This window comes from Lutra lutra, chromosome 16 (assembly GCF_902655055.1).
Source record: "Lutra lutra chromosome 16, mLutLut1.2, whole genome shotgun sequence".
In the NCBI taxonomy this organism is placed as follows: domain Eukaryota; kingdom Metazoa; phylum Chordata; class Mammalia; order Carnivora; family Mustelidae; genus Lutra; species Lutra lutra.
Window position 1 is genome coordinate 15048351 of NC_062293.1, and position 12948 is coordinate 15061298.

The 12948-nt window shown below is 42.4% G+C and overlaps 1 protein-coding gene across 2 annotated transcripts in view; it reads right to left on the reverse strand.

Moving 5' to 3' along the window:
• Positions 1 to 12948, reverse strand: part of MAP3K3 (mitogen-activated protein kinase kinase kinase 3) — a 63105-nt gene that overhangs the window by 24411 nt on the left and 25746 nt on the right. For both annotated transcript variants that reach the window (XM_047708536.1, XM_047708537.1), the window contains 2 exons: positions 10789 to 10888; positions 7263 to 7376 (listed from right to left, as the gene is read on the reverse strand). In XM_047708536.1, the coding sequence (XP_047564492.1) occupies positions 7263 to 7376; positions 10789 to 10888 (214 nt within the window). The remainder of the gene's footprint in view (positions 1 to 7262; positions 7377 to 10788; positions 10889 to 12948) is intronic.

Sequence of the window (12948 nt, forward strand, 5' to 3'; positions counted from 1 at the left end):
AAAGAGGAAGGAGGGGCTAGGAAAAACAAAAGGGGACTATAGTGGAGTGAAAGGAGAGCCCACAAGTATAAAGCGTGGCCAACAGAATGTTGTAATCATAGCAAACAGAAGATGGCATTTGACTACTCAGTGTAAACCTCACCAAAGGACTCTGTAGGTAGCAGTGTGTATAGCTGACACAAACGACATGAGAAATTACCAGGGAACCACATCCATAAAGACTGCAGTGACTGGAAACTAGGAGATCAGCAGAAAAAGTGGTCACAAGAGTAGGCTCACAGATTATCTTGATAAAAGATTTGGTGGTAGAGACAAAATGAACAAGTGGATTCAACTCTGCAGGGGGTAAAGGGGTGTGTGTGTGTGTGTGCGCGCATGTGTTTCTGTGTGTTTGTTTCAGTTTGGTTCATAGGAACACAAGGTGAGAAATGGCCCCCGGGATCTCTCCAGTCCTCTGCTTCAAGGGTGGCACCAAGAGACTTTGCACAGAAGACTACAATAGTTACGACAGTTGTATTTTCTTCTAAGATAACCCCCAATATCTTTTTTTAAGATTTATTTATTTATTAATAAATATTTTTTTATTTGACAGAGACAGACACAGTGAGAGAGGGAACACAACCAGGGAGAGTGGGAGAGGGAGAAGCAGGCTTCCCACCAAGCCGGCAACCCGATTCAGGGCTCGATCCCAGGATACTGGTATCATGACCTGAGCTGAAGGCAGACACTTAATGACTGAGCCACCCAGGCACCCTGATAACACCCAGTATTTAAAGGGTTCATCCAGGGGCGCCTGGGTGGCTCAGTGGGTTGGGGCCTCTGCCTTCGGCTCAGGTCACGATCCCGGGGTCCTGGGATTGAGCCCCACATCAGGCTCTCTGCTCAGCAAGGAGTCTGCTTCCCTCTCTCTCTCTCTGCCTGCCTCTCTGCCTGCTTGTGAACTCTGTCAAATAAATAAATAAAATCTTAAAAAAAAAATAAAGGGTTCATCCAAATTGAGATAAGGGGACTAAATCTGTGTTTTCATTATCTGCACTCTCCAGTGCTTCCTAGACTTTGACTGCTTATATATGATTAGGGTGCCTTTCTGCACTAACGGCGACCACATATAATCCCTTGAAAACGCTGTCTTCCCTTGGACCTTCTTCCAGCTTGGTTACCCTCTGAGCTGTGGGAAAGAGAATGACACATCTCACAACTTCTCCCCATGGGCAACATTATACTTTCTGTTCTGCTTCTGATAAACTATGGAGGAACCTGGGGGAGGTCTTCCAAGGGTTACAAGAACTCTAAGACCCCTTTCCGGGAGGGTAACTGATAGGTACTGAACTATAAGTCAGAAGATCTGGATTCTAGACCAGCTCTGTCACCACTGGCTGCTTCACCACGGGCAACTGACCCTAAGTCTTGGTTTCCCCAGGTATAGACTGGCGAGTACATATGCTTGCCATGGACCTCTAAAAGTTGCAAGAGTCAAATGACAGACAAAAGCACTTATACATGTAAGGTGTTAGGTTTAAACAGGGGCCAGACTGAAGCTATTGTACTCAACAACTTTGGTCCTATTTTCCTGCACTTGCCCCTTACTTTAATAAGACTGAAAAGAATTACTATTTAGATTATCCTTGATATTTTGAACTTAAATAGTAGACAAGATAGCATCAAACTCATTGTTGGGATATTTGGGAAGTGGGCAACATCTGGATGAGAAGATCAGAAGTTTACTTTTGTCAGGGAGAATCTAAGATAACAAAACAAAATGCCATCATCAGTTTAAGGTAGCTGGGACAGACAGAAGTGACAGAAGAGTGTAAGCTTGAGATTATTTTACGATAGTAGAAAATCTGAGTCTAGGAAGTTATAAGGTCAAGAGTGAAAAGTTAAACACAAACATGGTTAGAGAAGAAGTCTGTAACTGGAATAAACTAAGAGTTAATGGTCCAGGGGCGCCTGGGTGGCTCAGTGGGTTAAGCCTCTATCTTTGGCTCAGGTCATGATCTCGGGGTCCTGGGATTGAGCCCCGCATCGGGCTCTCTGCTCAGCAGAGAGCCTGCTTCCCCCTCTCTCTCTGCCTGCCTCTCTGCCTACTTGTGATCTCCCTCTCTCTGTCAAATAAATAAATAAAATCTTAAAAAATAAATAAATAAGGGACGCCTGGGTGGCTCAGTTGGTTAAGCGGCTGCCTTCGGCTCAGGTCATGATCCCAGTGTCCTGGGATCGAGTCCCACATCGGGCTTCTAGCTTGGCAGGAAGCCTGCTACTCCCTCTGCCTCTGCCTGCCACTCTGCCTGTGCTCGCTCGTGCTCTCTCTCTCTCTCTCTCTCACACAAATAAATAAATAAAATCTTAAAAAAAATAAATAAATAAATAAATAAATAAATAAATAAAAATGCTTTTGTTGGGGCGCCTGGGTGGCTCAGTGGGTTAAGCCTCTGCCTTTGGCTCGGGTCATGATCTCAGGGTCCTGGGATCAAGTCCCACATTGAGCTCTCTGCTCGGCGGGGAGCCTGCTTCCCCCCTCCCTGCCTGCCTCTCTGCCTACTTGTGATCTCTCTCTGTCAAATAAATAAATAAAATCTTAGAAAAAAAAAAGAGTTAATGGTCCAGGGCACAGGCCTAAGGCAGCAAGAACTACTGAAGGAGACGATGAAGTATTTTAAAATGGCAGGAGAAAGCAAGGCTAGAGAGGGGCTCTTCAGACTAAAGGGAGGCTCTGTGATGACCAGATTCCAGGAGTTCTCAGGTAAGAACAATACAATACTGAAGCCTGCAACATGGCCTTGGCCAGGTGAGGTAGGAGAGGTAAATACAAAGGGAAGATTAGAAGTTGTCTTGGAAGGATCAGTAGAAAAGAAATTCAGAAAGAAAAACTGCACATTTAAAGACAGGAATAAGAAGGGAAGTGAAGGTGTAAGTGGTAACAAAAGGTGGATGAGGCAACAGATTGCTAAAAATGGAAGAAACTCAGTAGAGAAACTAAGTGACTGTCAGTTAGTAGCTGGAGGTAAAGCAGGGCGCTGTGGTGTCCTGGAGCAGGGCGCTCAAGCGTGCTCTGTGTGGCTGGGACCCGGCGACAGCCGATGGTGTAATAATCCTCAACAAGGTAATACAGAAACGGAAAATAACTCTTTACAAACTTTTACAGCAATTTAGCAGAGTGACTTTCTGCCTATCAGCTCTAGCAATAAGAACTAGTGTCTTGTACTGTGTATGTCCCTCATTTATTTTTCCATTTCATTTTCCAGTTTTTGTGTTTTAAAAAGAATTGGTCCATAGACTAAAACTAGCATTTCATCACAGAGGGTCAGAGAAGCACTGTTCTCGAGGTGGGACTCCTGAGCACATAGCAAGTCCAGTTCATGACACTTGTGTTTATTAAGCCTGAAATGGGGCACCTGGGTGGCTCAGTCAGTTAAGTGTACCTGAGGTCATGATCTCAGGGTCCTGGGATTGAGCCCCACGTGAGGCTCCCTGCTCAGTGGGGAGTCTGCTTCTTCCTCAGCCCCCTCCATGTTCTCCCCCCAACAAATAAATAAATAAATAAAAATTTTTTAAGATTAAAAAAAATGTATTTATTTGACGAGAGAGAGAGATCACAAGTAGGCAGAGAGGCAGGCAGAGAGAGAGAGGGCTCCCTGCTGAGCAGACAGCCCGATGCGGGGCTTGATCCCAGGACCCTGAGACCATGACCTGAGCCGAAGGCAGAGGTTTTAACCCACTGAGCCACCCAGGCGCCCCTAAATAAAATCTTTTTATTAAAAAAACCCCTGAAGTATAGCTGAGGAAGTTCCCAAGAAAAGATCTCATCACCAACCATTACCACTACTAGTCTAAAATGTAAATCTTGGGGCGCCTAGGTGGCTCAGTGGGTTAGGCCGCTGCCTTCGGCTCAGGTCATGATCCCAGGTCCTGGGTTCGAGCCCCACATCGGGCTTTCTGCTCGGCAGGGAGCCTGCTTCCTCCTCTCTCTCTGCCTGCCTCTCTGCTTACTTGTGATTTCTCTCTGTCAAATAAATAAATAAAATCTTTAAAAAAAAAAAATAAAATAAAATAAAATGTAAGTCTTTACAAATGCAAAAAGTTGGAGCAGGTTAAGTGACCTGACAGTAACAAAAAAGGTTATTTAATTAAATTACGGTATATCAACTCAAGGGATTTATGCATCTTTATAAATTATAATTATGAAGATTACAAATTATCTTAGAAAAATGTGCATGACAATGTTAAGTGAAAAAATTAATTAGAAAATTGTATGACCACATGACAACATTTAAAGTATGTATACATATGGCCCAAACTGCAGGGGCACATGTAAATATCAATAAATGTGTTACAGTGATAGGTTTACATAGGATAATTCTCTTTTTTTAAAGATTTATTTATTTAATTGAGAGAGTGTGTAAGCGGTGAGGAGGGGCAGAGGGAGAGGGGAGGGAGACGGAATCCCAAGCAGACTCCCCGAGGAGCGTGGAGCCCCAAGCAGGGCTTAATCTCCCAACCCTGAGATCACGCCTGAGCCAAAACCAAGAGTCAAATGCTTAACAGATTACGCCACCCAGACACCCCAATAATTGTCTTTTTCAACTTTCTAAAAGGTTATACTGACATTAATTTTTAAAAATATAAGTCCTTAGAAAGAGAGGCATCAATGTGGCATTTATTTTATGCACCATCTAATGCAATGTCATAGGCATCAGAGCTCGGTGGTCATCTTTCAAACAGCCTGGGTGTTGCAGCAGTATCTGCAGCCGTGTGCACCCCTTAAAGGATGAGAAAGTGGATGTAAAGAACCACTTGTCTATACCTTCTCATCAAGGGAATGAAGGGATCATAATCAAGGGTGCTAGCTCCCAATCAAGCAATTACTCCATTAAACCAAACCCCAATTCTAGCTTCTTCTGTATAGAAAGGGTTTGCTGAATATGATCTCCGCTTGACTTCTGCCGAATAATCAAGACGCATTCACTGTGTTTTCTTAAGAAGATGGGTGGGGTAGGGTCCCAAAACAAGTAGTCATGGCTCCTGCTCTTGAGGAGCTTAATAATCTTTTGGGGGTAAAACTTATAAATATACAACAACTAGAGGGCAATTACCAAGCAACCTATAAACTAGTGGGCACATTTTATCCAATGACTAAAGGAACAGGGAATAATCAAGATGGCCTCAGTGAAAAACAATGACAACACTGTAGCAGGTAAATCAAGCTAGATCCTGAAAACAAGGTGACAGCCATGGCAAAGAGGGATAAGGAAAAACTGCAGAATGGGGGAGTGTGCTGAACAATGTGGAAAGACCAAACTGGGGAGCTGGAAAGCAGGGTAGTTGGTGATACACCCTGGATGTTAGGCTACATTTAGATCCTCTACAGTAGGCAATAAAGAAAGACTATAAGGAGTAAGTGAGTAACTTGAACAGAGAAATAAAATAATAAAGTATATATTTTATTTCAGAATACTTCCCAAAACATATCCAGAAAAGAGATACATCTGGGACAGAGGAGAACAATCCTCAGTCACAAGGACATTTTCGTAATATTAGAAAAAGTCTTCTTTATTCTAAGGCCCCCAACTGCATTCTCCTGTGCCTCCCTTTCATCATTAGGACAGCCCGATCCCAATATGTTTCCTTAAAAATAAAAGGTCAGAGGGCGCCTGGGTGGCTCGTTGGTTAACCATCTGCCTTCAGCTCAGGTCATGCTCTGAGTCCTGGGATAGAGCTTGGTGTCGGGGGTCCCTGCTCAGTGGGGAATCTGCTTCTCCCTCTCTATCTGTTTCTACCCCCTGCTTGTGCTCTCTCTTCTCTCAAATAATAATAATAATAATGGAATAAATCTTTAAATAAATAAATAGATGGTCAGCATGAGCACCATTCCATCTAAACTCTATCCTACTGTGGTGCGTTCACTGTCCTCATGCGGCAATGTCAGCTGTCCATAGTTGGCTGTTTTCAAGTATAAGGAAAGGAAAGAGTGCCAAGAAACCTTTAGGAACATGCATCTCAAGAAAACGGGTGTAGAAATTGGTGGTTAGAAGACAGATCCTGGGGGCACCTGGTGGCTCAGCCGCTTAAGAGTTTGCCTTCAACTCAGGTCATAATCTCAGGGTCCTGGGATTGAGCTCCACGTGGGGCTCCCTGCTCAGTGGGGAGTCTGCTTCTCCCCTCTCTCTGTCTCTGCCCCTCACTCGTGCTCATGATTGCTCTCAAAAAAAAAGAAAAAAGACAGACTCAGACTGCAATCACTTGTAAAATGTAGGCCTTCAGAGACCTTTTAGGAGAAGAAGCTACATAAGGGATAATTTCCCACTTCTGCCGGCCCCTGCAGACTCCCTGCCGTTTGGTAAGGCAGCAACTGATAAACTACAAGAGGCCCTCCATTCCATGGCCTCTTTTCCATTGAACAGAAAGAAAAGTTTGTTTTCTACATGTGTCACAAGCCACAGGCACGGTTGCTGAGGAGTTGCTGAAAGATTTACATGACGGCGTCGAATCCTTGGCAGTCTTTGCTAATCAGCATCTCCACCCTAATCAAAACTCTCTTGTTGGGGTCCAAATTAAATTGAAATAACATAAGTACAGAGCAGAAGAACTTTCTCTTTTATCATATATGCTTTCCTTCTTCCCATGCCACAAGCCAAGTAACCTTTAGCTGCAACTTTAACATAGGTTTGACTTTGCAGTGAAATCATATGCAAAATGCTATCTGGCCAATGACACAGTGGGCTGAGCTGCACTTAAGTGCTTGCTTCATTTTTTTTTTTTTTTTTTTAAGATTTTATTTATTTATTTGACAGAGAGAGCTCACAAGTAGATGGAGAGGCAGGCAGAGAGAGAGAGAGAGAGGGAAGCAGGCTCCCTGCTGAGCAGAGAGCCCGATGCGGGACTCGATCCCAGGACCCTGAGATCATGACCTGAGCCGAAGGCAGCAGCTTAACCCACTGAGCCACCCAGGCGCCCCTGCTTCATTTTTTTAATTTTTAATTTTTTTTTTTAAGAGAGAAGTGGAGGGTGCAGAGGGAGAGAGAGAATCCCAAGCAGACACCCTGAGCATGGAGCCTGTTGTCCCAGTGCCCCAAGATCATGACCTGAACTGAAATCAAGAGTCGGATGCCCAACTGACTGAGCCACCCAGGCACACCCCCCTCCCTGTGTGCTTGCTTTAATAGCAGCTGAGAAGCACAAAATTCTGTCCAGGCAGCCAGGTAAACCCCTGAAGGAGAGCAAGTTCTGTTTTCAGCTGCCAGGCCATCATAGGCGCTACTTACATGATTTCTGTCCTGGGACAGCAGCAATATCCTAAGGCTTTTCATGCTTGAGCTTCTGTCTAATATGTCAATTGCTTTATCAAGATCATCTTGGTTCTTCAGCAGGATAGAGAGCTGTGACACAGGACACAGAAAAACAATCATATAAAAGAAAAGTTGTTAGTTTCTAAAAAATAAGCAAAATACACAAGAAAAAAGTAAGATTGAAGGAAAACAATCCCATTGGATACTAGGGGGTCTTAAAACTAATTGAAACCATCTAGATATTTCCTTTTTCTTTAACTTAAGTGTACAATTCAATAATTTTTAATAAATTTACAGAGCTGTACAACCATCACCATAATTCCATTTTAAAACATTCCCAGTTTTCCAAAAAGATCTTGTGCCCATTTGTAGTCATTCCCTCTTCCCACCTGTAGACCCTTAGGCAACCACTAATGTACTTTCTGTCTCTATAAATTTGCCTCTTTTGGGGGCACCTGGGTGGCTCAGTAGGTTAAGTGCCTGCCTTGGGCTCAGGTCATGATCACAGGCTCCTGGGATTGAACCCCACATTGGGCTCCCTGCTCTTCCCCTCCCCACCGCTCATGCTCGCTATCTCTTGTCTCTCTCTCTCTCTCTGTCTCAAATAAATAAATAAAATCTTTATTTTTTAATAATATTTTATCCATTCATTTGACAGAGAGAGAGAGCACAAGTAGGCAGAGCAGCAGGCAGGTGGCGGGGGGGGGGGAAGCAGGCTCCCCGCTGAGCAGAGAGCCCAATGCAGGGCTCGATCCCAGGACTCCAAGATCATGACCTGAACCAAAGGCAGACGCTTAAACCCAATGAGCCACCCAGGCGCCCCTATTTTTAAATTATTGTTTAAAGAATTTATTTCTTTAAAATAAAAGAAGTAGGCTTTAAAAAAATAATAAAATAGAATAAAGGAAGGAGGCTTTAGCTTAAACAAACTACAATTTTTTAAACATATGGTATGGGTCTAGATATCCAGAATATACAAAGAACTCTTACAACTCAACAGTATGAGGACAAATAATCCAATTCTTTCAATGGGCAAAGGATGTGAAACAGACATTACCCAAAGACTATAGACAAATGGCTAATAAGCCCTAAAAAGATGCTCTATGTCATAGGCATTAGGGAAATGCAAATTAGCTGGCTTACTCTAGCCTCACTTTTTTTTTTTTTTTAAGGTTTTTAAAAATTTATTTATTTGACAGACAGAGATCACAGGTAGGCAGAGAGGCAGGCAGAGGCAGAGAGAGAAGGGGAAGCAGGCTCCCCTCCGAGCAGAGAGCCCGACGAGGGGCTCGATCTCAGGACCCGGGGACCACGACCCGAGCCGTAGGCAGAGGCTTTAACCCACTGAGCCACCCAGGCACCCCTAGCCTCACTTTCTTAGTAACTGAAGCTTGAGGTGCAATTTTTTAAAGTTCTATGCATTTGACATTTATATCTTTTGGGTTCTCTTATCTTGATTTTTTTGGTGGTTTTTTTTTTTTTTTTTTTGAGAGAGAGGGAGCGAGCATGTGCTATTGGGGGGATGGGGGAAGAGAGGGAGAGCAAGAATCTTAAGCAGGCTCCACACCCAGAGTGGAGACTGATGCAGGGCTCGATCTTACAACCCTGAGATCATGACCTGAGCCAAAATCAAGAGTCAAACACTTAACCCACTGAGCCACCCAGGCTCCCCTCATCTCCTGTATTTCAAATGTTTTAGTTTACATACTTTAAAATACTTAGATCTGCATTACTTATTAACTATAGAGTTAGTGGTTTATTTTCCAAATTTGTTGGATTTCTAAAATTCGTCCAAAACACAAAAGACCAGACGGTCTTGTTTTTGTTGCTATTTAGCAATATATCCAATTGTAATTATACATTTTGTATAAAGGGGACCAGGGAGTTTTTAGCCAACAAATCACAGCTTCTATAGATTTCAGCCCCCAAACTATGGAAGAAATGCCTTTTTTAATTCCCCTCGAGCTGAAGGGTTTGTTTTATTAAATATAGTTGACATGTGTCACATTAGTTTTAGGCATATAACACAGTGATTCAACAAGTCTATACCTTATGCTAGGCTGACCATAAGTGTAGCCCCCATCTGTTGCCATACCACTTGACTATATTCCTTATGCTGTACCTTTTATCCCCACGACTTATTCATTCCATAATTGGAAACTTGTATCTCCCACTTCCTTTCACCCATTCTGCCCATCCCCTACCCCTCTGCTAATCATTAGTTTGTTCTCTGTATTTATGGGTCGGTTTCTGCTTTTTGTTTATTTTCTCTCTTGTTTTCTGTTTTAAATTCTACATACAATTGAAATCAAATGGTGTTTGTGTTTCTCTGTCTGACTTATTTCACTTAACAGAGTACCCTCTAGGTCTATTTATGTTGTTGCACATTTTTTTACAGCTGAGTAATATTCCACTGTATATACACACCACAGCTTCTTTATCTATTCATCTATTAATGAATTAATTGATTAATTGGGTTGCTTTATGGAGGTGATTCTTAACTCTTCAACCAATAAAACAAAACTACACAGTAAGGACCAGTTTCTCAAAGAGCCAGGATGTTGCCTGGGTTTCCTGTCTTGCCCTCCAACTCAGTTCCCTCAAGATGCACACTCTTTTTTTTTTTTTTTAAAGATTTTATTTATTTATTTGACAGAGAGAGATCACAAGTAGACGGAGAGGCAGGCAGAGAGAGAGAGGGAAGCAGGCTTCTTGCTGAGCAGAGAGCCCGATGCGGGACTCGATCCCAGGACCCTGAGATCATGACCTGAGCCGAAGGCAGCGGCTTAACCCACTGAGCCACCCAGGCGCCCAAGATGCACACTCTTTACTAGGCATCAACACACTGCCTCTCACACCAATGCAAAGCACCAGCCCAAGCAGACTGTAGCCTCTTGTACCTTTCCTGGAGCTGGGAAAGCAGCCAAGCAATTGACATTCAAAAGAATTCCATCCTGGGTGATATTCAAAGTATGAAAAAATAAGGACTAGAGGGGTGGAGGACAGGATAAGGAAGAGTTAAAGAAATCACTTAGGCAGGTGCTAACTTTGGAAACAAGCTACAGTTGATAGTTAAACTCTGAGAGAAGAATCCAGCATTTATGACCGTCAATAAAGGAACTACCCACCAATTTCCCACACCTCTCCAGCCCCTCCTAAACCTCTGCTTCTTGTTAAGGCTGTGCTAGAAAGAAAAAGATAAGCTATAAAACGTCAAGGAGACAATATAAGCCCTGGCCCTGGTACCATAGCTGATTCCACTGTGGAGTATTAAGAGCTACTGGCACTGAATGAGCAGGAGAATGGAAACAGCTATGTCATCTCCCATGTAGTAAAAACCACAAATCCCAGAATGACTGGAATTAAGAAAAGAGGCTCCAGAAAATGAAAACCTGCAGATGACACTAGAGAACAAACTAAAAAGATCCTCAGTGAAGCAGGAAGAAAAACGTAGTCAGCTGTCACCCTTCCTTGTTCCCACACCATCCATCTAGTCTCTTACCTCATTGTTCATGTAATGCAGATCAAGAGGCTGCCCGAACACTGTTGTCACCTTGTGTTCCACATCTTCGTATCTCACAGGCCGGCTGAACGGTATAATTCTGAAGAGAAATAGGAAGCGTGGTTAATTGTATATTTTAAAAGTCAGATATGGAAAGCTAGGACTCGTGAGTGATATCTTCCTGTTCTTTTAAACACAGAATTCTCTTTTTCTCCTTCACACAGCTTGCCTTTCTGTTTCTTTTCTTCTCCTAACCGTCTTATTTTTTTCACCCTTCTAAGCATCACAAGCACTGTTCAATCCCAATCGTTATGCTTTCACTTCAGCTCAGATCTGTCAATGACAGTTCAGTATCAAAGCAGGACACCCGGATTTAAAAACAAGGTTCCAAATACTCCTGTTAGGAAGAAAACCTGGAGATTGGAGCAGTGTTCCTGAAAACATGGTCTTAACTCCTAAATGACTCAACTCCAGGACTTGAAAAGTCTTTTCCATTGCTGATGCCAGAGGAATCTCAATGCTAATTATCCTTGGAATTGAGATTTCCTACCTCAGAGTCAAAGGAATTACCTTTGATTTGGTTATATGCCCAAGTTTTCTTAACTAGTGACACATATGATCATATAAGTAGTGTTGATACTGACACTTTTCTAGAGAGACTCATTAGGTCAGTTCAAAGAACTATTTCTATAAATAGAGAGTAGAGCAAGAACTTGTTCAAAGAGGTGTTAAAATGATTTGTCAATTAAACATCACAGCAAAATGTAAAAGTGGGGATGGATGATATATACAAAATGAATAAAACACAGAAGAATGAAATAAACAAAAAATTGGCAAAATGTTGATAATGTTGAAGCTGCATTACAAGTTAGAAGGATTTAGTGTGATATTCTCCCTACTTTTGTGTGTATTTGAAATTTTCAGCATAAAAAGTTTTAATGAATATGTTAGGTTGAACTACATGATATGGCTGGTAGTTAACAATTTTTGATAAAACAGTGGCAATTTCATACAGTTCCAACCCAATACTTTAAAACTTAAATCCTTAAGACAAAAATAAGCAAAGAGATAAATGAAACAAGAGAGTATTAGAAAGAAACTCATATATATATATTCCATATATACAGAAGAAAGTATAGGATTAAAAAACATTGGAGTGGGGAAGGTCTTCCTAAGCATTACATAAAATACAGAAGACAAGAAGACAGATTTGACAACAAAAATTTGAAGATTTATTTATTTGAGAGAGAGAGAGAGAAAGAGAGCATGCACATGCCAGCAGGGAGAGAGGCAGAGGGAGAGGAAGAAAGTCCTCAAGCAGATTCCCCACTGAGCACAGAGCCCGACACAGGGCTCCATTCCAACATCCTGAGATCACGACCTGAGTCAAGATTAAGAGTGGGACACTCAACAGACTGAGCCACCCAGGTGTCCCTGACAAGAAAACTTTAAACTTCTGATAGCAAAATGAGCCATCAACAAAGTTGAAAAACAAATATCAAGTTTGGGGGAAAAGAAATCCTTGCAAAATCAGTAAAATAAAAATAAACAACCCAATAGAAACATGGGCAAAGGACATGCTGACAAAATTCAAAGAATTATGAATGGCTAGTAAACACGTGAAGTTATGTTTAATATAATGGGGGAAATGCAGAGCAAAACCACCTTCATCTCTTGGCAGCCTGGACTGGATGAAATCGGACTAGCACTGGGCAGCAGAGCAGCACTCACACCGGGGGCCTCTACAGTCCGTGCCCTCCTTGATGCTGAGAAGTGTATGGTTCTTTTACATCTTCTCTGCTCCCCGAGTGGGAAGTGTTATAACCAGAGGAAGGAGCAATAAGCCACAGGAGAGAGGATCTAAGCCACTGGATTTTAATGGCATCTGACCAGATAATTTCTTTAACGCTCTTCTGTGCCGGGCTGGCACAAATAAGTGGGCAGCAAATAAATTTCATCATCCAGAACTGTGCTCTTCAATATGTGGCTAGTTCAAATCAAACTAATTAAAGTTACCTGTTAGATTGGTTCCTCAGTCCTACTCAGCACACTGCCAAGTGCTCGCTAGCCATATGTGACCAGTGGCCATCGTACTGGGCAACACAGGTATATAACATGTACATTATAGCATAAAGTTCTTTTCACATTGATATCAACCGT